The 24,803-nt window shown below is 41.8% G+C and overlaps 1 protein-coding gene across 1 annotated transcript in view; it reads right to left on the bottom strand.

Annotated features, from left to right (window-relative positions):
* LOC136842587 (uncharacterized) overlaps positions 1-24,803 on the bottom strand; it is a 441,719-nt gene that overhangs the window by 182,777 nt on the left and 234,139 nt on the right. Inside the window, 1 exon segment of the mRNA XM_067110134.1 lies at positions 22,216-22,404. Coding sequence (XP_066966235.1) covers positions 22,216-22,404 — 189 coding nt within the window.

Genomic DNA, 24,803 nt, shown 5'->3' with positions numbered 1-24,803 from the left:
ATTCAGGTATAAGCATTTTTAGATGGTTTTTTGGTGTTTTGAACCATCAACATAGGCAGTTATAAGCATTTTTAGAGGGGTTTTATGAATTCATGGATTTGAGCTGTTTGCGGGGGTAGTGATATGCAGCCCCAGCGAATACCGGGGGTCAACTATAATGGAGAGTAAAAAAAATCTGGGGTGTTCAAGGGTAACTCTGTACCCCTCCTCACCAAACTTGTTAATACCACATAACTGTAAACACTCAGGATGCTTATAAACAACCACCATACACTTTAAACTGAAAAACTGATGCAAAAGGCAACTGTCTACCTTTCCCCCCAACATTTGTAACAAAATATACTGCAAAAATACACTTTGGAAAAAAAATAAAAAATGCAACCCTTTCTTTTTCTCTCCCTAGTAAATGACACAGTTCAGTAGACAGGTAGCCTACCTGTGTTTACCCACAGCCTACCAGGGTTTTATGACCATTAATGTATTGTATTACCATACACGAGATAAAAATGTGTTGGCTATGTGTGAACTGTACACCTAGGCTACCCCAGGTGTTATACTCATAGTATCAATTTGCAAAAGTCAAACAGTAATAGCAATAAAACTGTATCTTACTTACAAAATCCATTTATACTGTATTATTATACAGACATATCATCTTATTATGAATAAAAAAAAAATTGTCCTGCCATTTGTAATGTTTACATCCTCAGAATCAGCTGACTGAGCCTACTACCAAAAGAATTAAGAAAATAATTTTTTACTTATTACAAGAAATGAATGTATTAATGGAATAATGTTTCTTTTACTTTTGTACATAATTACAAAATGGGTATACAAAGGTAAACTAGCATATTTTATGTTAAAGTAAATTCCTTCAAAATTGCAAAACATCTCTTCTCTCTCTCTCTCTCTCTCTCTCTCTCTCTCTCTCTCTCTCTCTCTCTCTCTCTCTCTCTCTCTCTCTCTCTCTCTCTCTCTCTCTCTCATTAACATTAAAATACAAAACTAAAACTCCAGGAAGTCCACAACACCACTGAATGAGTACTACATACAGACAAACATACATACATACAGACATACATTTTGCTATGCTTGATTTACTGTACCATTTTGATTATAAGTTTAGTTGACTCTTAAGTATGATTATCAAACATATCGTAACAGTACATAAAATACTTCATCTCTAATTACAGAAAAAATATTTAAAATGTGAATTTCATATGTAGGCAAGACATAACCAAACAGGCTATAGCAAGTTCACTGACAGCATGGAATAAATGTGTGCATATGTACATAGGCACACACAACTGCGTTTACTTTTTGGTCTGTAAAACTAAAAATGAGAAAATATAGTAAAATTATAAACAAGAATACCGTAGCTTAAAATATAAATAAAGTAATGTAAGAGTGTGTGTGTGTGTGTTACTGTATTAGGCTTTAATGTAAACATACCTCAGTTCTCTCCCTCTCTCTCCCCCATATATAAGTACTGTACATATCCTTTAATGAAATATCAATTACTGTACAATAAATATAACACAAAACTAAACAAACTCCAGGAAGTTCACTTTACCAAAAAATAAGTGCGTGCATACATAGGTACCTATTGACATATTTCTGAGCTCGTCCCTGTGTCAGCCGGTGAAATTCCTATTAAGCACGAATTTCTAGGTATAGATATTGCTAAATATACCAGAGAAAAAAGCTGTCAGGAAATGCTGGGGTTACTAACCCCAGATCGAACACCTATTATGAAATAGACGTCGCTATAGATAAGGGTGAGTGATTGTTGTCACTGCCACAGGACTGCACTCTGTAGACATCCCAATGACAAAACCCCGGAACCTGAGGAGCCGATCTAACGCCCGCACTCACCTGCCCGCCAACCGACGACCCCTGCGCCATCTGTACTCATTCCATACTAGCACGTTTTTCCTTCTAGAAGGTCTTTTTCTTGTGCTGGCTTTTGACCCAATTTTCCTTGAAGTTGATCATGTCTTCAAGCAATTTCACCGTTATGAAGTTAAGTACCATCTTCTTGTGGGGTTTTATTATCAGTGAGGCTTTTATTGGCCCGTAAGTTAATATTTACAGGGTCATATATCGGACGCTCCCTGGCGTTCGCCGCCTCCGCCATGATGACCTTGAGGTACACCCTTACAGCTTGTTTCTGTAGGGGTTTCTCTCGATCGTTTACAATTTTATTCATGTTTCATAATTCCCCTTCAAGAAGTTCCTTTTGGAGGCGTTTATCTATGTCGGGCGGTTCCTGGTACCTTGATTAGCGTCATTCCTTACGGAGGCTTCCTCCCCTTATCTTGGTTCTTACAGTTAATTCATAGCTGATACCAGGCTCTCGCGCGAGTAGATTCCCTCTCCAAGGTGGTGCTTTCTTTTGTCAGTTTCTCTGATTGGTAGTGTAATGGATGACATGGATAATTCGGATTTATTGTGGTCCGGGCTTGGCGTCAGGTGCAGCCAGTTGGCTGCCTACCTCCTGCTCGCCTCGCTCGGTTAGGCTATACGCTTAGCACAAGTTCTTATATTTTTGTATATTCGATCATATTACGTGTACTTATGTAGTTATTGGTTAACTTTAGCGGTACTTATCAGAAATTGATCCTAGCCTAGCCCTCTCGCTCCAATCGGTGGGTTAGGCTATTCAGGTTAGGCTTTGGCATTGTCTTAGCTCCCATCTCTCCCGACTGTGTCGCTTGAGCGGGGGAGGGAGGGGTAGGCTGGTCGAGGGAGTTCCCGTTTGTTGTTCCATCCGCCTTACCGCCCGTTTTCGGGTTCGCTAGGGCATCTGAAGTCCCCATCCCCTCCTCCCTCTAATGAGGGAGAGAAGGAAAAATAAAACGGGGGATCTTCTTTATGCATTGCCCTTCTGCCCTATGGGTCGGTTGTTGGTTGGACTACGTTACAGGAATTTCTCTCCCTTCCACCCCTCTTCCTCTCCTCTCTCTCCTCCCTTTTACTGTCTGGGCTGTGCCTTCAGAGGAGGGTGAGAGTTTGGCGTTGCTGTAGACTAGTGCTGTTGTCCTATCCTCCCCTAGTACTTTTCAGTGAGTGTCATGAGTCTCCTGAGCGCAGGAAGTCGACACGTCTGTGTCGATGCCCGTGGGAGTTTTAGTCAGTGTATGGGGTCCCCATCCACTTGAACATAACTCTCGATTCCCCCATTCTAAGTACTGCCTCCTGACTTTGCCAGTGGTGTGTCATCTCCCCTCGTGTGGGACGTCGGTCTCTTCGATCGTCACCCGTGGGGACTAGTCGGTTCCCAATTGAGAGTCACCCACCCTCCTGGCCTCCGTTCTGGTGTCAACGGCTCGGCTAGTGTTTCGTTGGTTCGCTCTCCTCCGGTCGGGCTGAACTTCGATCACCTTCAGGGTTCAAACATTTCCTAGCTGGTTCCGCTCCCCGCCCCCGGTCCTCCCGTTGCCTTCTTACCTGTTACCACTCCGGTGGTTTTGATTTTCAGTAGGTTGGCCTTAGTCACACCTAGTTCTCTAGCTGTATAATAACTGGAGGTAATGATTTACCCCGCCCTCCCCGCTGTAACCAAGTGACGGAGGCACGGGATCTCGGAGGGGTCTGCGCCGGAGCACTTTGACTAGCAGTGTACTGTTATCCTATGTTGTTAACCATTTACTTACTACCGGACTCCGGCAGTAATTATACTTTAAGTTGATTTTACAATTAAGAGTTGCATGATCCTAAGTTAAGGTCTTACTCCGTCGAACTATCTCTGGAGTTCCTTAATTTAATGTGTGTCATGTTTTGCTCTGGTTTATCGTCCCGCCGGAATGCTCCGGCGGGTCCGGTATAAATTAATACTTGCTGCCGGACTCCGGCAGTAATTATACTTTAAGTTGATTTTACAATTAAGAGTTGCATGATCCTAGGTTGAGGTCCTGCTCCGTCGAACTATCTTCGGCGCTCCTTAATTTAGTGTGTGTCATGTTTTGCTCTGATTTATCGTCCCGCCGGAATGCTTCGGCGGGTTCGGTATAAATTAATTAGCATGTTCCATTACCTGCTGTAGTTTAAGGCCCCTATCTCCGCCGGTTCTGCTCCGGCGCGCCTTAAATTAGTGTGTTCATATACCTTCTCCCACTTACAGACAGTACGTTGTGAGGAGCCTGGGTGCACTGCTGTGCTGCACCAGCCCTATGGGCACGTTGTCTGCCGCTCCCATTCGGGCTGTGCAGTCCGGATCGACGATCTCGTGTGGCACCCGGACGGTTGTGAGGTTTGCTTCGCTCTGTACGAGCTTGTCCAGGACGAGTCGGTAAGCCTATAGTTACTGCCTTTAGTTTACCTGGTTGCCTCACTTGTTTCAAGTACGCTATGTTCTTGATATATTGCTTATATATATCCCTTCACCGAGCGCTCGGTTATTAAGTCCCTGCTCTCTTCCAGGCCGACCAAGCTTCCCGCAACGACGCCTTGGGTTCCCTTCGAGCCTGGGTGGCTGGTTTTGGCAGGAACATTCCGTCAGGGAAGCCATACGTTCTGGATGAGAATATCCGGAACCTGCTTTACCCCGGCGCCCGGATCTCAGCGGCTGTTCCATCTGCAGTCGCCGCTCCTCTCATCGAGCAGATCCGGGTAGAAACCCAGCCTCCCCAGGACGAAAACTTGTACTTGGCGGTGTCGGAGGAAGTAGCGGCCATAAACCTCGACCTGGAACCAATGAACACCGAACAGGACCAGGAGGTAGGTAGGGAGGTAAGTGAGGCAGTGGGGGCGGGCTCCCTTTTTGATTCCCCTTCATCCACCGCTTCTTTTCAGGGCTTTCAAAAATCTTCTTACTTGGAGGACAGGGTGCAATCCGCTGTCCCCAAGTTGAAGAAGTCTTGGAAGGCAAAGGGCTATAAGTCCGCGACCTCCCGTACAGCAACCCCTTTCCCTCCGGTGAAGCCACGGGATACTAGTCCGATGGCTTCCACAAACAAGGCCACTCCCTTTGCTAAGGGAGCGAGTTCGAGGGCAGTTAAGGCTAGCCCTCCTCGCCAACCTGCCTTTGACCCGGAGGAGTTTGCCGGTATGCTTCTGCAGAAGTTTACCTTGGAGGTGGATGCTAAGCTTAACAAGCTTACGGAGAGGTTGCAGAGCCAGGAGAGTATGCTCTCCGGGTTCATGCGCTCCGGTGGTTCGGCGGTACATTACCCCATTCCGGATGCCTCCGCCCTCCCTCCATTTGACAAGGGAAATCCCTGGCATTTGGCCCTTCATGCTCCCCGACATGAAGATACCCTGATGATCGAGGGTCTAGGCACACGCAGGCTTCAGGAGTTGGAATTCTTTCCTCCTGACCTGCTGGCCCCCTACCCAGGCTTCGCCAGGTTGACGGAGGAAGCTTGGGTACGGACGGATAAGGTCCCGAAGGAGACAGTTATCTTCCCAAGGGACCAGGCGCAGTCTGCATTGCTGCGCACATTTAATGAGTGGCAGGCGGAGAACACGAAGTTGACCCCCTTCAAGGGCAACTTCAAGATGTTCTCGTTGGGGGATAAAATCCCAACCCCTTGCATGACTCTTGCGACCGCCCAAGCATGCACGGAAGGTAAGCCGTCGCCTCAGCTCCGGGAGACTGATCCCACCTCTCTGATCTTCCCCGGAGAAGACAAATTCTGGAAGGATGCCCCTGCCACTTTTACATCGGGTAAGCTCAACCCAGACTGTGCATCCACCTTATTCAGTGAGCAGCTTCCCAAACTGCCAGAAGCCCTCCTGAAAGCAGAGTTTGAGGCTAGGTGTCGGCTGAGCCAATCACTGAACTCCCTGTGCCTGGCGGAATCCACGGCAGTAATGTACTCCGAGGAGCCACTCTTCCAGGTCCTGACGAAGTCTCTGTTAGCAGGATTTCAGTCGGACCTGTTTGACTTCATGGTAGCGCGGATGAACTGCCGTAAATACATCTTCGCTGACGCTACCATAAGACATGAGCCTAACAAGCTCATGAAAAGCTCCTTCTGGGGGGCTAGTATCTTCCCTGAAGGAGAGGTCAGCAGTGTCCTGGCTGAGGCAACCAGGGTTAATCAAAGTCTGCGCTCCCGCTGGGGTATTCCTGCTTTCAAAAGGAAAGCCCCCGAGTCCGCCGGGCCCCAAAACAGGCCAGGAAAGAGATACAGGAGGCACAGAAGACAACACCAACAAACCGTTGTCCAAGCTGTACCTGTCTCGTCAGTTGGCCAGCCTTCTACCTCGAAGGCCCAGCCTCAACAGTTTGTGCTGGTGCAGCCAGCTCAGCACTCCCTTGCCGCGCCTACCTTCGTGACGTCTCCTGTATATAACCCCTCCTATGAGGGCCAGGGGTCGTTTCGAGGCCTTAACAGGAGTGCAAGGGGGAGTAGAGCAAGGGCCTCCTTCAGAGGCAAGGCTGCCTTGCGATCCCTCTCCCGGGGGAGAGGAGGCCGAGGTAGAGGAGGCAAGCCTGCACCTTCCCAGTGAGACCAATCAGGTGGGCGGCAGACTTCACCTGTTCAGGGACCAGTGGACCTTCAGTCCGTGGGCCCACAGTATAGTCTCCAAAGGTTTAGGGTGGAGTTGGATCAAGGGCCCTCCCCCTCTGATCAGATTTAATCAACCGTCTTCCAAAGCTCTGCGGGACTTTGCGGCGGAATTACTCCAAAAGAGGGCCATAAAGAAAGTGAGACACCTGAAATTTCAAGGCAGGCTGTTCAGTGTTCCCAAGAAAGACTCCAGTCAACAAAGGGTAATCTTGGATCTGTCGCGTCTCAATCTTTATATACAATGCGACAAATTTCGCATGCTTAAAATCGCGCAGGTGCGGACTCTACTTCCTCGTGGAGCCGTCACCACCTCTATAGATCTTTCAGACGCATATTATCATGTCCCGATTGCGCGGAACTTCTATCCCTTCCTAGGTTTCAGACTGGGGAAACAAGCCTACTCGTTCAGGGTCATGCCATTCGGGCTCAACATAGCACCCAGAATTTTCAAGAAGCTGGCGGACACGGTAGTGCAGCAGTTATGGTCCCGGGGGATATCGCTGGCCGCATACCTGGACGATTGGAGAATTCAGGCATCCAACGCCAGGGAGTGCCAGAGAGCTACGGCCATGGTGATCGAGTTTCTGGAATCTCTAGGCTTTCAGATAAACAGGGCGAAGTCCCGCCTAACTCCGGAGGCTCGATTTCAGTGGCTGGGTATCCAGTGGGATCTGGTCTCGCACAAGCTGTCTATTCCGCCAGCCAAACGGAGAGAAATAGCCAAAGCCACCCGGCAATTCCTCAAAGGCAGGAAAGCCTCTCGCAGAACGCAAGAAAGAATCCTGGGTTCTCTTAAGTTCGCATCTGTAACAGACCTGCTCCTAAAAGCAAAACTGAAAGACATAAACAGAGTGTGGCGGAGACGAGCCAATGTCAAGCTCAGGGACAAGGTGTCTTTAATTCCTCCGGTGCTGAAGAAAAGACTCCGGCCGTGGTCCACAGTCAAGGGTCTTTCGAAGTCAGTTCCCCTTCAATTCCCTTCCCCAGCTCTAATAATCCACACAGACGCTTTGTTAAGCGGCTGGGGAGGGTACTCACCAAAAGAAAAGGTACAGGGTACATGGTCCACACTGTTCCGTCAGTTCCACATAAACATTTTGGAGGCAATGGCAGTGTTTCTAACTCTGAAAAAACTTTGCCCCACCAACCAGATTCATATCAGGCTGGTGCTGGACAGCGCAGTAGTGGTACATTGCATAAACAGAGGGGGTTCCAAATCGAGCCGGATAAACCAAGTGATGATAGCCATTTTCTCCCTGGCGGAGAAGCACGGCTGGCACCTGTCAGCTACCCATCTGGCAGGAGTCCGGAATGTCATTGCAGACTCCCTGACCAGGGCAACTCCGCTGGAGTCAGAATGGTCCCTGGATGTGGCTTCTTTCAGATGGATATGCCGTCAGGTTCCGGGCCTTCAGGTGGACTTGTTTGCCATGGAGAGCAATCACAAACTCCCTTGTTATGTTGCTCCCACCCTGGATCCTCGAGCTCACGCTACGGACGCAATGTCAGTGGACTGGAACAAATGGCAGAAAATCTATCTATTCCCGCCAATAAACCTGCTGATGAAGGTGTTGCACAAGCTCAGGTCATTCAAAGGTCAAGTGGCCCTGGTAGCTCCCAACTGGCCGAAGAGCAATTGGTTCCCTCTTCTTCTGGAGCTCAAACTACGGTGTCATCAAATACCCAAGCCACAGCTGACTCAAGTAGTGCAAACACGGACTGTGTCAGCTTCCTCAAGAATTCTGAATGCCCTGGCTTTATGGCCTTTATGAAATTCGCCGCTCAGAGAGGTGCGGATATTGATCCCGTTAATACTCTGTTTCTGGAATCAGATAAAAGAGATTCTACCCTCAGACAGTACGATTCAGCAGTTAAACAGTTAGCATCTTTTTTTGAAGGAATCTGAAGCTCAAGTCATGACCACCAATTTGGCAATATCATTCTTTAGGTCACTGTTTGAAAAAGGTCTGGCTCCGGCCACCATTACCACAGCGAAATCAGCTTTGAAAAAGGTGTTTTTGCATGGCTTCAAGATTGATTTAACAGATTCATATTTTTCATCCGTTCCCAGAGCATGCGCTCGTTTGAGACCAGCGACCCGACCCGTCCACATACGGTTTCCTGGTTTCTTAACGATGTTCTAAAATTAGCCTCAGAAACTAATAACGATCAATGTTCTTATTTGAATCTGTTAAGGAAGACGTTGTTCCTAATTAGTCTAGCTTCAGGTGCCAGAATATCAGAATTGTCTGCTCTTTCTAGAGGTGCGAATCATGTGGATTTTCTCCCGTCAGGAGAAGTTCTGCTTTCCCCAGATCAAAGGTTCTTAGCAAAAAATGAAGACCCTCAGGATAGGTGGTCCCCCTGGAAGGTTGTTCCTCTTCCACAAGACCTGTCTTTATGCCCAGTTGCTACCTTGAGGGCCTATTTTCGGAGAACTTCTCAGTGTTTGTCTGGTCCTCTTTTTATCAGGGAAAAAGGAGGAATGCTTTCTTTAAAGGCTATCAGACAACAAATTCTATACTTCATTAAGCAAGCTAATCCGGATTCAGTCCCTAAGGTTCATGATATCCGAGCAGTGGCTACCTCCACTAATTATTTTCATACTATGAATTTTGATGAGCTTAAGAAGTATAAGGGCTGGAAATCTCCATCAGTGTTCAAACACCACTATCTGAAATCACTGGAAGCTCTGAAGTTCCCTGCAGTGGCTGTAGGGAGCATTGTCCTTCCACCTTAAATTAACCTTTAATCCCTATCCTCTCACCCCCACCCGCCTGCCTCATTTCGTGAGTTCGAATCTCCGAGCGGCCAGTGAAGAACAAGAGGAATTTGTTTCTGGTGATAGAAATTCATTTCTCGCTATAATGTGGTTCGGATTCCACAATAAGCTGTAGGTCACGTTGCTAGGTAACTAATTGGTTCTTAGCCACGTAAAAATAAATCTAATCCTTCGGGCCAGCCCTAGGAGAGCTGTTAATCAGCTCAGTGGTCTGGTTAAACTAAGATATACTTTAACTTACTTGCCCTGCCATTTTCTCCTGGACCAGACATGCTTCACAGCCTGGCTCCTCATATTATGATGTACAATTTTGCGGTGTTAGTTTTTAAGTTTGTGGCATGTTATGTTTACTGTAACTTAGTTTTAAGCCAGAGGTACCTTTATAAATTTTCTGTCGTTTATTTAGTTTTAGTACCTTCCCATTATAGTATTATTTATGTACATAGTTGTTTCTCATGTCCTTTAATGTGATATTAATTGTATCCCTAGTTATAACTCAGTTTATCTGTCTATACCTTTGGTATTTAATCATGTTTTGAGGGATAATTAAAACTATTTTCAGTAATAGTGTTTTTATACATGTCCACCTAACTGTTCGCTCCTTTTAGACTTTCACCAAAGCTTAGTATGATTCTCTGTCATGATTTCACCGGCTGACACAGGGACGAGCTCAGAAAAGGGATTTTGACAAAGGAAAAATCTATTTCTGAGGGAGGCCCTGTGTCACCCGGTGACCCTCCCAGGATCTAGATTTCCCTCCCCAAGTAGGCATACCAAGCTTGTGGGGGGTGCTAGCCTGGAATGAGTACAGATGGCGCTGGGGTCGTCGGTTGGCGGGCAGGTGAGTGCGGGCGTTAGATCGGCTCCTCACGTTCCGGGGTTTTGTCATTGGGATGTCTACAGAGTGCAGTCCTGTGGCAGTGACAACAATCACTCACCCTTATCTATACCGACGTCTATTTCATAATAGATGTTCGATCTGGGGGTAGTGACCCCAGCATTTCCTGATAGCTTTTTTCTCTGGTATATTTAGCAATATCTATACCTAGAAATTCGTGCTTAATAGGAATTTCACCAGGTGACACAGGGCCTCCCTGAGAAATAGATTTTTCCTTTGTCAAAATCCCTTTTTTTTGCTTTTGTTTTATTTACTGTACCATACTTCATCATAAGTTTAGTTGACTCTATGATTACCACACACATTACAACAGTACATAAGAGAATATTTTATCACTGTTGATGTTTCATCTCAATCATCATGAAAATATTTACAATCTGAATTTCATATGCAGGCAACACAAAACCAAACAGACTGCAGCAAGTTTACCCACACCACGGTATTAGTGCATACATACACGTGTTACCTTTTTTTCTTTTTGTTTTGCTTGATTTTATGTACTGTGCTTCATTATAAGTTTAGTTGACTCTATGATTATCACACATCATAACAGCACATACACAAGAGAATATTTTATCACCGTTCATATTTCATCTCTAATCAAAGTAAAAATATTTAAAATGTGAATTTCATACATAGGCAAGAGAACACCAAACAGGCTATATCAGGTTTACCCACACCATGGAATAAGTGAATACGTACGTGTTTCCTTTTTTTTTTTTTTTGCTTTGCTCGATTAAATGTATATTTCATGGCAAGTTTAGTTGATATTAAGTATGATGATTATAACAGTACACAAGAGGATATTTTATCACTCTTGATATTTCTCTCTCTCTCTCTCTCTCTCTCTCTCCCACATGACATTTTGGTTTGAAAGAATAAGACAGGAGAAAATACAGTAAAAATATAAATGAGAATACTGTAGCATAAAATACAAATAAAAGGTGAAGGAGTGTGTGTGTGTGTGTTACTGAACTTTGACTTCGATGTAAACATACCTTGGTTTTTGCGCTCTCTCTCTCTCTCTCTCTCTCTCTCTCTCTCTCTCTCTCTCTCTCTCTCTCTCTCTCTCTCTCTCTCTCTCTCTCTCTCTATATCCTTTAACAAAATGTGAATTACTATATCATAAACAAAAACATGAAACCAAACAAGCTCTACCAAGTCTGGTCTACTTAGCCCACTTCACCCATTCAACACTGTACCTTCACCCTCTCCCGGCCATAGAAACGGCTTCCCAGCTCCACCCACCTTCCAAAACAACACCTCTGAGCCTTCCTCTATCCAGCCTTACTGCCCTTCCTCTCTGATGGTGCCAAGCCATCTGACCCTCCCACTGCTCTCATGGAAACTTCTTGAGGCCTCCCACACCCCCCTAAACCCTTTGCCAATTAGTCTGAGCCGCAGCAGTGTTACCAACATTTTCTTGAGGCCATGCAGCATTGCCAACAATTGGAGGGCAGTTTTCAAATTTTTAAAAATCTATGTATATCATACATCTTTGGGGCCTTGATCCCTGGTCTGGTGTGTCAGATAATGTTGAGTTCCTTATAATGGTGATCTGGATAACTGAGGAATTACTGTATTTAGTCAAGCATGAAAAATTGGATTTATATAATAATACATATGAATACTACACATATGTCCCTAACATGAGTAAAAGAGTATTTAAAATACCTAGTAATTCACTGCAGAGCTCATCATGAGCATAGCAGCAACTGTAATAAATATTTTAAGACTACAGAAGCAATTAAGCAAGCACAACTGCATGTCTCTGAAACAGAATAAATTACAGTTTTATTTTACAGTACCGTTCAGAGATTTTGAAGTTAAACATGATAGACTATAAGTTAAAAGCATTGGTACTGGAAATGCATTTGACAAATGTTATGTGTCAAGCACATTCTATTTGCAATGAATAAATCCCAACAACACTAAAGCAACAGATTTTTTACATAATGAGAATAATGCATGTATACAAGAACCTCGGCCAAACATGATCTCAGTGAAGAATTCTCATAAACATAGGCCATCTGATGTTATCTTATCAAAGTATGACTTAATGCACTTGTACATAAATTGTGCAGTCTTGAGATTTTGTAACAATTCTGCAAGTGAATATGATGGAAAAAGTGAAATAAACTATGCTTTTGGTTAGCTCATAACGCACATACACAAAAGCGTTATTATGCCTCCTATTGGTGATGTTTTTATGACAGATCAACTTCTGGTCATCAAGTACACCATGGATGATGTTTTATCAAAATTGGACACTATACATGAGAGCATCATTAAAACAAAGACCTGAATTAACAATCATCTTTGCACCTTTGTTTTTTTAAGGTGACTACGGCACTAGAGCGATTATACACAGCAAGAAAAATGGGAAGTCTTTTACGAGTTTATTAGGCCTTAGCAGTGCACAAGAGTTTGAAGATTTAGAACAAGATTTCAAGTGCACTTTCTAATGAACATATTATCATAGGTTACTCTACCATACTCCTGTTGCAGGTCACAAGTTGTCTTGTGTAACGAAAGCCACTCAAAAAGTAGGGAGCCTCATTTGCAATGTAATACAAATAAATTAGTTCTCAAGGAACTTGAGAATTAGACTAGGACTATTGTGCTTGCCCGAAAATTCCCAAAATTTTTCTCATTTACTGCCAACGAGCTGAATGTGCCATTCAGTCGGTCATTTTAAGGAGTGTGGCACTGGCATTAGGCCTCATTATAAAGTAGGTGATATAGTCACTTCATGATTGAAGGGATTTGCTTTAAATTTTTACCACTTTTTAAACAACTAATACTGAAAATACATGTGTAAATAGATAAAAATTTGACCTCTAAGTTTATAAATTTTGCAGTTGAAAAAACATGAAAATTTTTCATAATTTTAAAAAAAGTTGCACTTAAAAAAAAAAATTTTTCTTACACTTAGATATGTAGTTATACTACATGTTGTAAAAGTTTCACTGAATTTGGTTCTGTCTTTTTTGAGGTATGCTCCTTTACTTTATAAAAAGGGAAGTTTTGAGAAAATTGCAAAATAAAACCACTGCTTATTTTGTAATAAATGTATCAGACTATGAAGCTGATTTTTGCAAAACAAGTATTTCTTCATTTAAGAAACATCCCCTGAAACTTCAGAATAATTGGATGAAAACAAATGTGCTCCCTGCTTAGTCTCCTCTTGGGTGACTAACATTCATGACATTTCTCCAATGGAGACACTTGCCTTTTGTTCCAATTTCTTTTGTCTTTTCAATTCTCATAGTGCATAGAATTTTGATATATTTCTCTTATAATAGATCTCTTCTTTGCTCCTATTTTGACAAAAAATTAAAACTATACAGTACTCAGACATGCACTAACAATCCAAGTGTGGCATGACTCATGGAGCACAAAGTGGCACTATGTGATGCGCTCGATTGAAATGTTGCCATATACTTGTATATTTTCTTTTATTCAAGAATAGACATCCTGTGTAGATATCATGAGGAAATAAAACATAATATTCATTGTTTACCATATGTAAAAAAAATAATTTTTTCTTAAATGATTTCACTTATAACAAATTTCTTATATGTGAATGCACATTGTAGATATCATGAGGAAATAAAACATAATATTCATTGTTTACCATATGTAAAAAAAATAATTTTTTTTTTTTAATTATTTCACTTATAACAAATTTCTTATATGTGAATGCACATGTCTGTATATTTGTGTATAGCATGTTGATTTACACATTGTGGTTATTTGGCCTAGCCACTTCCAGCATGAGAACCTAATACAAGCAGTCCCGGTTAACGGCAGGCTTGGTTAATGGCGATCCGGTTTTACAGCGCTCGTCTAGCGACAAAAATCGGCAATTTTCTGCACCGAAAATCGCTGATTTCCGCTTATCGGCACCAGTACATACCTAACAGAGGCGCCGATAACTGAAAATTAGTGCTTCTCTGTGCCGATAAGCCCCAAAAATCGCCGATTTTCGGCTATCATCACACCCTCAGAACGGAACCCCCACCAATAACCGGGGTCTGACTATACTCACCGACTGGCTACACCCCCGTTACTTCTCTAATTCTGTTATTTGATATCCTATCCCTCCAATTAATTTCTAATATTCTTCTCAGCACCTTATTTTCAAATGCTAAGAATTTATTATCTGAAGTCATTGTACTGTACCATGACTCAGGCCCATGAATCAAAATACTTCTAACCATTACCTTATAAATTTTTATTTTTGCATGCACAGAAAAATTGCTATTATTCCCAATACTTTTAAGCATTCCCACTGCCTGATGAGCCTTTTTTAATCTTTCCACAAATTCTGTGCCCAGAGAACCATCCTTATCTAAATAAGTACCTAAATATTTAAACTTATCCACTTGCTTTATAACCAAGCCTTCAATTACACATCCTGTGCATTCTCAATATTCATATTCATGATTTCATTTTCCACTATTAATAACTAAACCAACCTTTCGAACTTCACTCACTAGACAATCCAACACACACTGCATCTTTTCTGGTCCCTCACAGACCACAACCATATCATCAGCACGATCTAAGTCAAGAAGTTTCACAATTTCTCCCCAGAGTATACCTGCATCCGTTTCTCTTTTAACCCTTCTCATAATGTAATCTACAACCAATACAAACAATAGAGGAGACAAAATGCCACCCTGAATCACACCAGACTTGACTTCAAATGGATCACTCAAACACCCATCAACCATCACTTTACAAGATGTGCCTTCATGCATATTCATGATAACCGTCACAAACTTTTCCAGCATTCCATAATGCCTCATGATTTTTCCCACAGTCCTTCTTGAAATACTATCAAAGGCCTTTTCAAAATCAACAAAACAAAGACTTAACAGAGTTTTCATGTCATTTGCTTGCTGCATTAAATGCCTGACTATGAAGATCTGATCACTGCAACCCTACCCCTTTCTAAAACCGGCCTGTTCATCCCTCAGAATACCATCAACCACTGGCTCTAACCTATTCAAAATTATTCTACAGAAAATTTTCAAGGCTACAGGTGACAAAGTGATTCCCCTCCAATTACCACACCTACTCAGATCTCCTTTCTTTGAAACTTTAATAATCACACATATTCTTCCAACTTAATGGTATTATCCCCGTCACCCATATCTCATTGAGTAATGTCTTCAAGACAAATACTAAACTATCCTGCTCCACTTTAAACATTTCCGGGAATAAACCATCCTCTCCTGGTGCTTTATAATTCCTTAACTGTTTTATTGCCTTAACTACTTCTTCTAGCCTGATCTCATCTTCATCAATACTTAAACCTTCCTGAGCTGGCGGTATATCCTCTTCTGGAGGGACTGGTCTATTACAAACTGTCTCAAAGTGCTCTTTCCAACTATTTCTGATTTCTACATTTTTGGTTAATATTTTACCTTCCACATCCCTGACTGGTATATCCCTACACTTAACAGTACTACCAATCAGCTCTCCATTGCTTTATATGCTATCCTTTGACACTGACCATCATTTTCATTAATTAATTTTCAGCTTCCACAACCTTTTCATTAACAGATCTTCTTTTATCTCTCTAGTTAGTCTTTAACTTCTGATTCCAAACTCAAGCACTTAGCCGTTGCTAATTCAAAATCTTCATCATTAACAAAATGCATCTCACTTCTCAATTTTGCCTCACCTCTCTTTTTGATCATACCCCATGTTTCCTCAGACATCCACATATTTTTCCTCAATCTGAGTCTCCTTCTGATTGCACAACCAGCAGCGTCATGCAAAGCTTTCTTCACATCCCCCAACATCTCATCTACACTTCTCCCTCCCTCCTCCAATGTTTCCAACACCAAAAACCTGTTTCTGCATCCTATTCTAAACTCCTCCTTTTCCTCTCCTTCCCCTCTAAGCATATCAATATCATACCTATCAACAGCATGTTTTCCCTTCTTCTGACTTTTTAGCTCAAGTCTTATTTTTGCAACACTGAGATGATGATCACTACCAATATCTACAGTGGTTGGTTCCAGTGATTAGAAATACTAATAAAATCACAGAGCACCAAGTAAAGAGGTGATGAGCTTCCTTCTTCCCTTGGGCAACCATGCAGACCCCCCTCCTCCCCTCATGCAACCATACTCCTTTCACATGAAGGTCCAACAGATACCTCTAACCCTTCAATCTAGGCATCCCAAAAGATCAACAGGTGTGATTCCAGTGGAACCAAAGGGACCCCTTTCAACAGATTCAAGTTGTCCTGCCACCACAGAAGATCATGAAGGACATTCTTGGTGACTGGAACCCAAACGTACTGCATCATGGTGGTTGCCTTCCAACAAATTGCCAGCTGAAGTTGAAGCAAGTGGATGAAAAATCAACTACAGGGAACAAGCTTCCCTGACAACCTGGATGGATCTGCTATGACTTGTCCACCAGCCATGGATGCCACAGGCAGTCCATGATGGTGACCTCGAAACAAACTGTCTTCTGTACACCATACTAACTCCAAAATGCTGTGTACTTCTAAAGATACATGGCTCACGTAGAAGCCATCTGATCAGACTTCTCCAGCTTGACCTGGTCTGAAGGACCAATACCTTGTGGATAAAATTTCCAGATACCTCAGCAATCTCGCTGGAGGCTGGCAAAACCAACAAGTTGTCTACATAATGCCAGAGACAAAGACCAATACAGTGAGCCTAAGAAACTATGCATGCCCAAGTCCTAATGAGGATATGACTGACAAGCCATGTAAAGGCTGAAGCAAAAGGCCTTGAACAGAAACACTAAACCTTTCCTACAAGCCAAGAGAACTTCCTTCAAGACAGATGAATGGGGATGTGGAAATACTCATCCCTTATGAAAAGCTATACTATACTGATTATAGCAATGCTAAATTCTGTATCCAATCTACTGAAGCATTCAAGACAAGGAAGTAACGACTTTAGAACCTCAACTCCCCGGGCAGTACGTGCTCAGTGGTTTACTTCTTCAACATGGAGTCCACTTCTTCATTGAGAACATGCATATTCTCTGGAGTAGAGGAGTAGGACCTGTAGGCGACTAGTTGTGTCAGTTACGGGGAAAAACAAGTGATGACTTTCATGGAGAGTACTGAAGACCTATGATTCCAACCTGAACTCTTCCTAAGCACCTCCAAAACTTCTGAAGACAAGCCTCAACTTGCACTGAAAGCATCCTCGATAACTAAAATGCAAAAGTGACTGTGAACTACACATTAGGGAGTAAAAGATCACTGGATCAAACCAAACTGCTGTAAACAAAGAGGCAATCTGAGGCAAACAGTTGAGTTAAAAAGAGACTGCCTCATTCAAATTGCTGACAACCTATAGTTGTGAAATGAAAATTTTTATAAAATTAATTATTTGGATACACCTACTGTTAAAGTTAGCTTACATCATAACCACCCACTAAGATGTGGGGAGGCTGGGTGGGTCTGTTAAAGGTAGCTGACTACCAGATTGAATGCAGATATTGGGTTAGTGCAGCCAGAGAAAATAGCTGCTCAGCAAAGCAAATTAAAATGTTTTTTTTTAAGGAAAAAGCTTCTCAACATTCTTACCAGTTGTGTGATCCTTCCTAGTAATTATTTCCACCAGATGGTGGATCTACGGAAGGGGGTTAAGGTCTTTGTGGTGAAATTTATCGGAAGATGCTTACAAGGAAAAGGAACCATCTCAGAGTACTGGCAACTCCTGTACCAGTCAAAAGCCCACAACCAACAGTCCAAAACTAAAGAAAACAACTGCCTTCAGATACAAAGGTACACCTATACAGTTGACCCTCGCCGATTAGCAGCTTCACCTATTCACTGATTTCTGTGGAACATACACAGGCAGTGCCCAGTTTACCACGGGTCCGGCTTATGACGTTCCGAGGTTACGACGCTTTTCAAATATATTCATCAAAAATTATTTCCCGGTTTACGACGCATGTTCCAGGGTTATGACACGTTGTACGCCGATCCGACAGAAGAAATGTGGCTCCAAAACGGCAGAATAATAAAAATTTGGAGGGTTTTTTTTTATGAAAAACTCAATAAAAATGCAGTTCACATCGTTTTCAATACACCCAAAGCATTAAAAGTAAGGTTTTCTTAGGATTTTTGACGATTTTCGACAATTTTTCGGTTTACGACACAGCGTAAAAACGGAACCCCCATCGTAAACTGGGGACTGCCTGTATGCATATTATTCGCAAAAAATTTGCCTATTCGCAGTATTTTTCATACAGAAATATCCACAAATTACTGTATTTTCACATCATTTTCATGACTAAATGCACTTTTTGTGATAAAACTATTAAAACATAAAGGCATAAGCATTTTTAGAGGATTTTTTTTTGTGTTTTAAACTATCAAAATAGGCACTTATAAGCGTTTTTTTAGGGGTTTTAAGTATTCACGGATTTGAGCTATTCACCGGGGGTAGTGGTAAGCATCCCCCACGAATGCCAGTGGTCGACTGTACATCAATGTGTACCTTCATGCTCCCCAACTCAACACTGGGATTTCCTAACAACTAATGATAAGAGAGATTGGAAAAAATCATCCCTACTGCAATGACAGGATCAAGGACTTTACAAGTCTCATATTAAATTTCAACCTCTCACACATAGCACAGGACAAAAACAGAGTTACCCCTCCATTATGCTGCATTGGCATCCTTCTCTAGTGAAAGGTTTTAAAAGAAATTTAAGACACACTATACCCATGGCATGGATATCATGAGGCTTTGCTTTAAGAAACAGTGCAAGCTCATATCATGAGGCTTTACTTTAAGAGACAGTACAAGCTCAACTCCATGTACATTGACTTAGGATCATAAAAAAAGGGCCTTAGTATTCTTGGACATAGGAGTGTTTGGACTTCTAACACTACAGAGTAAGTTCTAAACTCCTCTTAAAGCAGTCTTGACCAATCTCCCCAGAAATGAAGAGAACCCAAAAGATCTGCAGGAAATACTACTGGAGTTGAGTCTGGAAGGCGAGACGTGTCCCAAGAATTCTTGAGATAAAACTGAATTGGTCTCATTCTTAGACGAGCCATGCTGACAAACTGCTCTAAAGAAGCCATGTGTCCCAACAGAGACAGCTATTTCTTGGCTGGAGGCTTTTCTCAAGGTCAAACTTCTCTCAACAGTGATAAAGAGTTGTCTATCCATCTCTCTGTCAGAAAAGCCCAAAAAGAGAGAGTCGATCTTCAATCCAAAATATACAATCGACTGGGTTGAAAGAAGTGCAGACTAGTTGACATTGGTCAAAATGCTCAGCACCGAGGCTGGATGACGAAGATATCCATTCACCCTAAAGACTGCTTGAAATGAATTGGCAAGAACTAACCAGCTGTCCAAGTGTTAGAACTCTGATACCAAGCAGACGACACCATCCCGCTAATGGCGCCAACATAAGAGTGAATTCTTGTGGTGCTGGGTTCACCCCAAAACAGAGCACGTTGAATTGGAAGACCTTCTCCTCGAAGACAAAGCATAGATACTTTCTTAACTGAAAATGGATAGAGACAAGGAAATATGTGTCCTGCATGCCAATATAAATCATCTAATCGCCCTTCAGAATGGGCACCAGGACTGAACTGAATGACTCCGTTGAAAGGGAGTAAAATAAATGAACTTGAGATAGAAAACATCCAATAATGGCCTCCAGCACATCCCAATCCCCCGCCTCCCTAGGGCCTTTGGAACAAGAAAAGTTAGTGGTTAAACCTCGGAAACTGGTCTACAATTGGCTTGATTGCCTCAAAAAGTATCCTTCCCTGAGAACCACCCCTGCCCAAGGTTCTTCTTGAAACTTTGCCAGGCACTCCAGAAACCCTGTACGTAGCCTCTTACTTGACCTGAGAGTTCAAACCTAGTTATGGTTGCCTTTGCGATTCTTTCACTTTGACTGTGAGCTTACTGAAGCAGAAGAACTTGAGGACAGTTTGGGTTGATATTCTGTGCAGAACTTTTATGTGAAAAAGGGTGCAACTGCAGGATGTGCTAAGAATTCTATATTCTGATATGAGACATCTTTGGTGATGGCCTTAAACTCTTCGGGATTATGGAGACAGATGAAAACGTCAAAAGGAGCTCCTAACCATTGAGGTGGAGCTACTTTACACGATAAACATGAACACAACTGTTCCCATTACAGTACTTTACAACTGAGTTGTATAAAACAGAAGACATTCCTCCCTAAGCTTCAGAAATAGGTCTTTCAAAGTAAGGTTAATATTCCAATGCCTTATCAAGAACTGCTACCCCTTCAGGACTACCATTATAGTATTATAATCATTATCATTACTACTTGGTGCAGTAAATGAGCTGTCGTGCTAAGAACGATATACCAACTTCATAAGTACTTGCACCTCACTATTAGGCCAAAGTACCTTACCAATTAGAGAGCTCTTCGCTTCAATGGGGCAAGTAACTTGACAAAAGTTACGGAAAGTGGCATTCTGAAAACTAGCTTTATGTGATACACTTCCGAAATTGCCTCAAAATGCACCTTTACAGAATCATATAGCTTCAAATTCTTATTCTTTTTAACAAGAGCGGAGGTAGGTGCAAACATAAGTGCCAATCAACGTTTCCATCTTTGGCAACAAGGATAGAGAAAAGTGGAACAAGGAAAACAATGAATCACTTAAAAAACCAAAAGAAAATAATCCAAGTCAGGGTTGAAATCAGTCATGTCTAAAGTAAAAACCGAGACAATAGAAAATGGCATATCCGTCAACTGAGACAGTGAGGCAATAAGCTCCAGAAGCAGAGACATAGCCAGGACTGGAAGCAAAGACGTTATGGGATGCTGGTGACAAGCACCAGACTACTGGATGGAAATAGATAGAGAGTTTTTGCATGATGCTACAACAGAAGTCATTTGCACAACACTAGAAGTAGTGGAAAAGGAAGAGCCACTAGTACAAACAAGTCAAGTTGTCAAAAGGTGAGGAATACAAAGCCATAGAGGGAGAATAAATGATGATACAGGATGAGTAAATGATTGAACTACTGAAGTACTGAAGTACAGAAACTACTGAAGTAAATGAAATACTATGTCTATAATCTCAAGATAACTTAACTGGGTCACACACATTACTGTCACTCGTTCCAGAAGAGGATAGCATGTAAGCCAGTCAAACCGCAACCTTTGCCCATAATATACTCAGTCAAATGCCTAACTGATGAAAGAAGTCAACTAATATCTTACTACAATTTACCTATCCTTTTCTCCTGAACCACACAAGGAGCATAAGAAGGCAGAGCAACACTGGAAGAGAAAGGAGGAAATGACTGAGTAGGTTTATGGCTAGACATAGAGAATTGTCTATGTAATCTATTGGCCTCTTCCATCTTCTGATACTTCACAAAATTATTCATCCTCTCATCAGACCATTCCTTACATTCTTCACAATAAGAAGAAAAGTTACACTCATTACCCTTACAGGATACAGGCAACCAAATACATTCATTTTACACAAAACATGTTCCTACAGAGCTTAAAGCTTCTATTTTTGTTTGCTGTAGATGATATAATGCAAAAACAGAAAACCAGCACAATACTGTATGGGAGAAAATCATCCAGGAAAATAAAAATTGTTACATACGATTCACACAGTTCACTCAAGGACATGGCAAGAAGAATTCTGATAAGAATGCATACATCCAAAATCCACCTGGCAGGAAACAGGTGAGTAATGCAGTCCAGCCGGGTCGGCCAAGCATTATTATTTGGTTTATTTTGAATGCCAAGAGCACCTAATGGCACAAAGATGTAAACTAACTTGAACAGTATGTAAGATTTATCCTAAATTATAAGTACTGTAAAACAACCTCTTGTACTCATTGGTCTGATTAAAGTATGTCATAATAATAACCCAGTGAGAATACCCTACAGATCCTGTAACATTTCCCAATAAACTTTGTTTAAATAATTCACGGTAAAATATACTCATCACTTTAAAAATGCTGACAAAGTAGGAAACTCACTTTAGAATCAAGTTGCTCCCATATGGTGAGTGCAATGCCAAGAGATGCAAGTGATGTCTCCTGAGCATGCAAAGTGAGATATGTTGATGATGGTCGTACATCACATACATCATCCACCTGGACTTCTTCTCCCAGATCTGTAGCCTGAACACTGAGAGAGACAGGCTTATCTGCTTCTTGGACTTCAACCTAGAATGAAAATGAAATTTTTTTATGTGAACATGAAACCTTAAGCTGCTCACAGAACAGTTGTTAAAATGGGAGGAAAAAAATCACCATAACCATAATGTTTTTGACACAAAATTCAACTAAATCATGCAAAACTACAGCTATCTATGGTTCACTTGTCTCATAACATAATCAATATTACAGTGGCAAAAATGTACATGTAAAAATAAGAGCTAAGAAGTTAGGAAAATATCTTGATTCTCCTTTTTAGCCTTCAACCTATTTTCAGCAACACAGCTATAATGAATCTCATCCTTACACTCCATCAACTACATACTCTTCACTTGTTAAAACTTCATTTCGATGTAATTGCTGCATCCTAACTTGACAAAAATAAAAATAGTACCTTACATAATAATCATAAGGATTATCAAACAAGAACCAAATTAGTATCAAACTATACACACACTAATAGCAAATGATAATGACAACAGAAGTTTAACTACTTATGAGTCCACTTTCTAAAAAGAGGAAATGCAAAAGAAAATTTTAACAAATTCATTACTCCTCACACTATGAATACATACGTATGTTATACTTTCCTTAAAATTAACTGAGAAAAAACATAAAACTACATCCAGTCAAAGTCATTGTCATTATACACTAAAGAACATAAATAGAAAATCTATGTAAATATTTTAAAATTATTTTTGAATTCTTGTTAATATCATCAACCATAAAATAAAAACTATTACAGTATACAGGAAGCTCAAAAACGGTAAGCTCATTGAGTGTTTGTGACAAGATACTGGCAAGAAAGTACTGAAGTTGGGTGCATTATGTTAGGTATAGTAATACATCATGTATACGCATTTCATGTTTTGCCAATTCACAGATTCGTGAAATTTTCATAGGAACCTAACTAATTTGCATCCGTGATTTTTTCACAGATCTGCGTAATTTGTGAAATCCTTGAAAAATACTGCAGAAGTGTTTGTTTGATTTTTGAAGTTATTCATAAGTTTTCATGCTTTTAAGTGTAAAATCAGCAAGAAAAACACGTCTTTTTATTTTTGTACATAAATATGATACAAAGGTACACCAGCATACTTTATGTTAAAGTAAAATCCCTCAAAGTCACATAACAGCTATTTCTCGATTCGTCTGTTTACCAATGTAAACATACCTCAGTTCCCCTACTCTCTCTTTCTTTCACTTCACTGTATACAGTATTATCAATGCTATAATTTTAATCCTGTTAAAGATATTTTACTGTAATATTGTAATAAAACTCCATGACAACATGCTATTGGCTAGAAGGGTTGGAAGTAGCCAATCACACAGCAAGGTAGGCTTCATGACAACACTTTATTATCATTTCAAAATCATCTTACAACACAGCAAAATATCAATATAATATACAGTACGTGCAGTACACAATGCGCAAAATAACAGTGTTATGCGCAGTACCCTCCACTGTATGCAATGTGCAAAAAAATTTCAATGTTATGCGCAGGGTACTGCGCACAACATGATATTTTGCGCATTGCATACAGTACTGTATGCAATGTGCAAATGACCCAGCATCTCTGCCTAGCTCTTTGTTGGGTAAGTCGGTAGAGCTGCAGACTGCCACTCGATGGGCCGGAGTTCAATTCCCCAGCCGGCTGATGAAGAGTTATAAGAATTTATTTCTGATGATAGAAATTCATTTCTCGCTATAATGTGGTTTGGATTCCACAATAAGCTGTAGGTCCCGTTGCTAAGTAACCAATTGGTTCTTAGCCACATAAAATAAGTCTAATCCTTTGGGCCAGCCATAGGAGAGCTGTTAATCAGCTCAGTGGTCTGGCAAAACTAAGGTATACTTAACTTAACTTTTCTGCCTAGCTTCCCAGTTCACTGCATGTGCCTCTGCTGTTTGAGTGTTTTGTTGTGTATCTGTGTACTTAACGTGTCTTTGTTTGCAGTGTTAATCTGTGTAATTGTGTCCTAAGATGCCTCCTAAATGCCCTGCTCCTTCTAAGGCTTCTGGCAAAGAGCCTAAGTGCCAGACGAGGGTCAAGATGCTTCTTGGTGGAGATGAAGTTGGCACCCTCATTGATGCCCACTCTGACCCCTGACAGACCAGGATTTGGAAGAGCTGACGAAGTCTGCCAGCGAGGAAGAAGATGCAGCAGGTTCAGGGGATGGGCCTGTCTTTGGAACATCTGTCCTGAATTATGGGGTCAACCAGGGAGCTACAGGAGATGAATGAGGCATGGGATCCTGATATGCAATGCTCCATAGACTTTTCAAATGGCCTTGATGAGTGCATGGCGCCCTGTAATAACCTCCTCGTCAGCACGAAGAAACAGCAACAGCAGCTGGCTATCACCATGGAGGGGAACCCTCCAAAGCGCCTGAAGAGGTGCAGTTGG

Source organism: Macrobrachium rosenbergii, chromosome 10, assembly GCF_040412425.1.
Source record: "Macrobrachium rosenbergii isolate ZJJX-2024 chromosome 10, ASM4041242v1, whole genome shotgun sequence".
NCBI lineage: Eukaryota > Metazoa > Arthropoda > Malacostraca > Decapoda > Palaemonidae > Macrobrachium > Macrobrachium rosenbergii.
The sequence above is the reverse complement of the archived record's forward strand: the minus strand, read 5'-3'. Positions and strand labels throughout refer to the sequence as shown.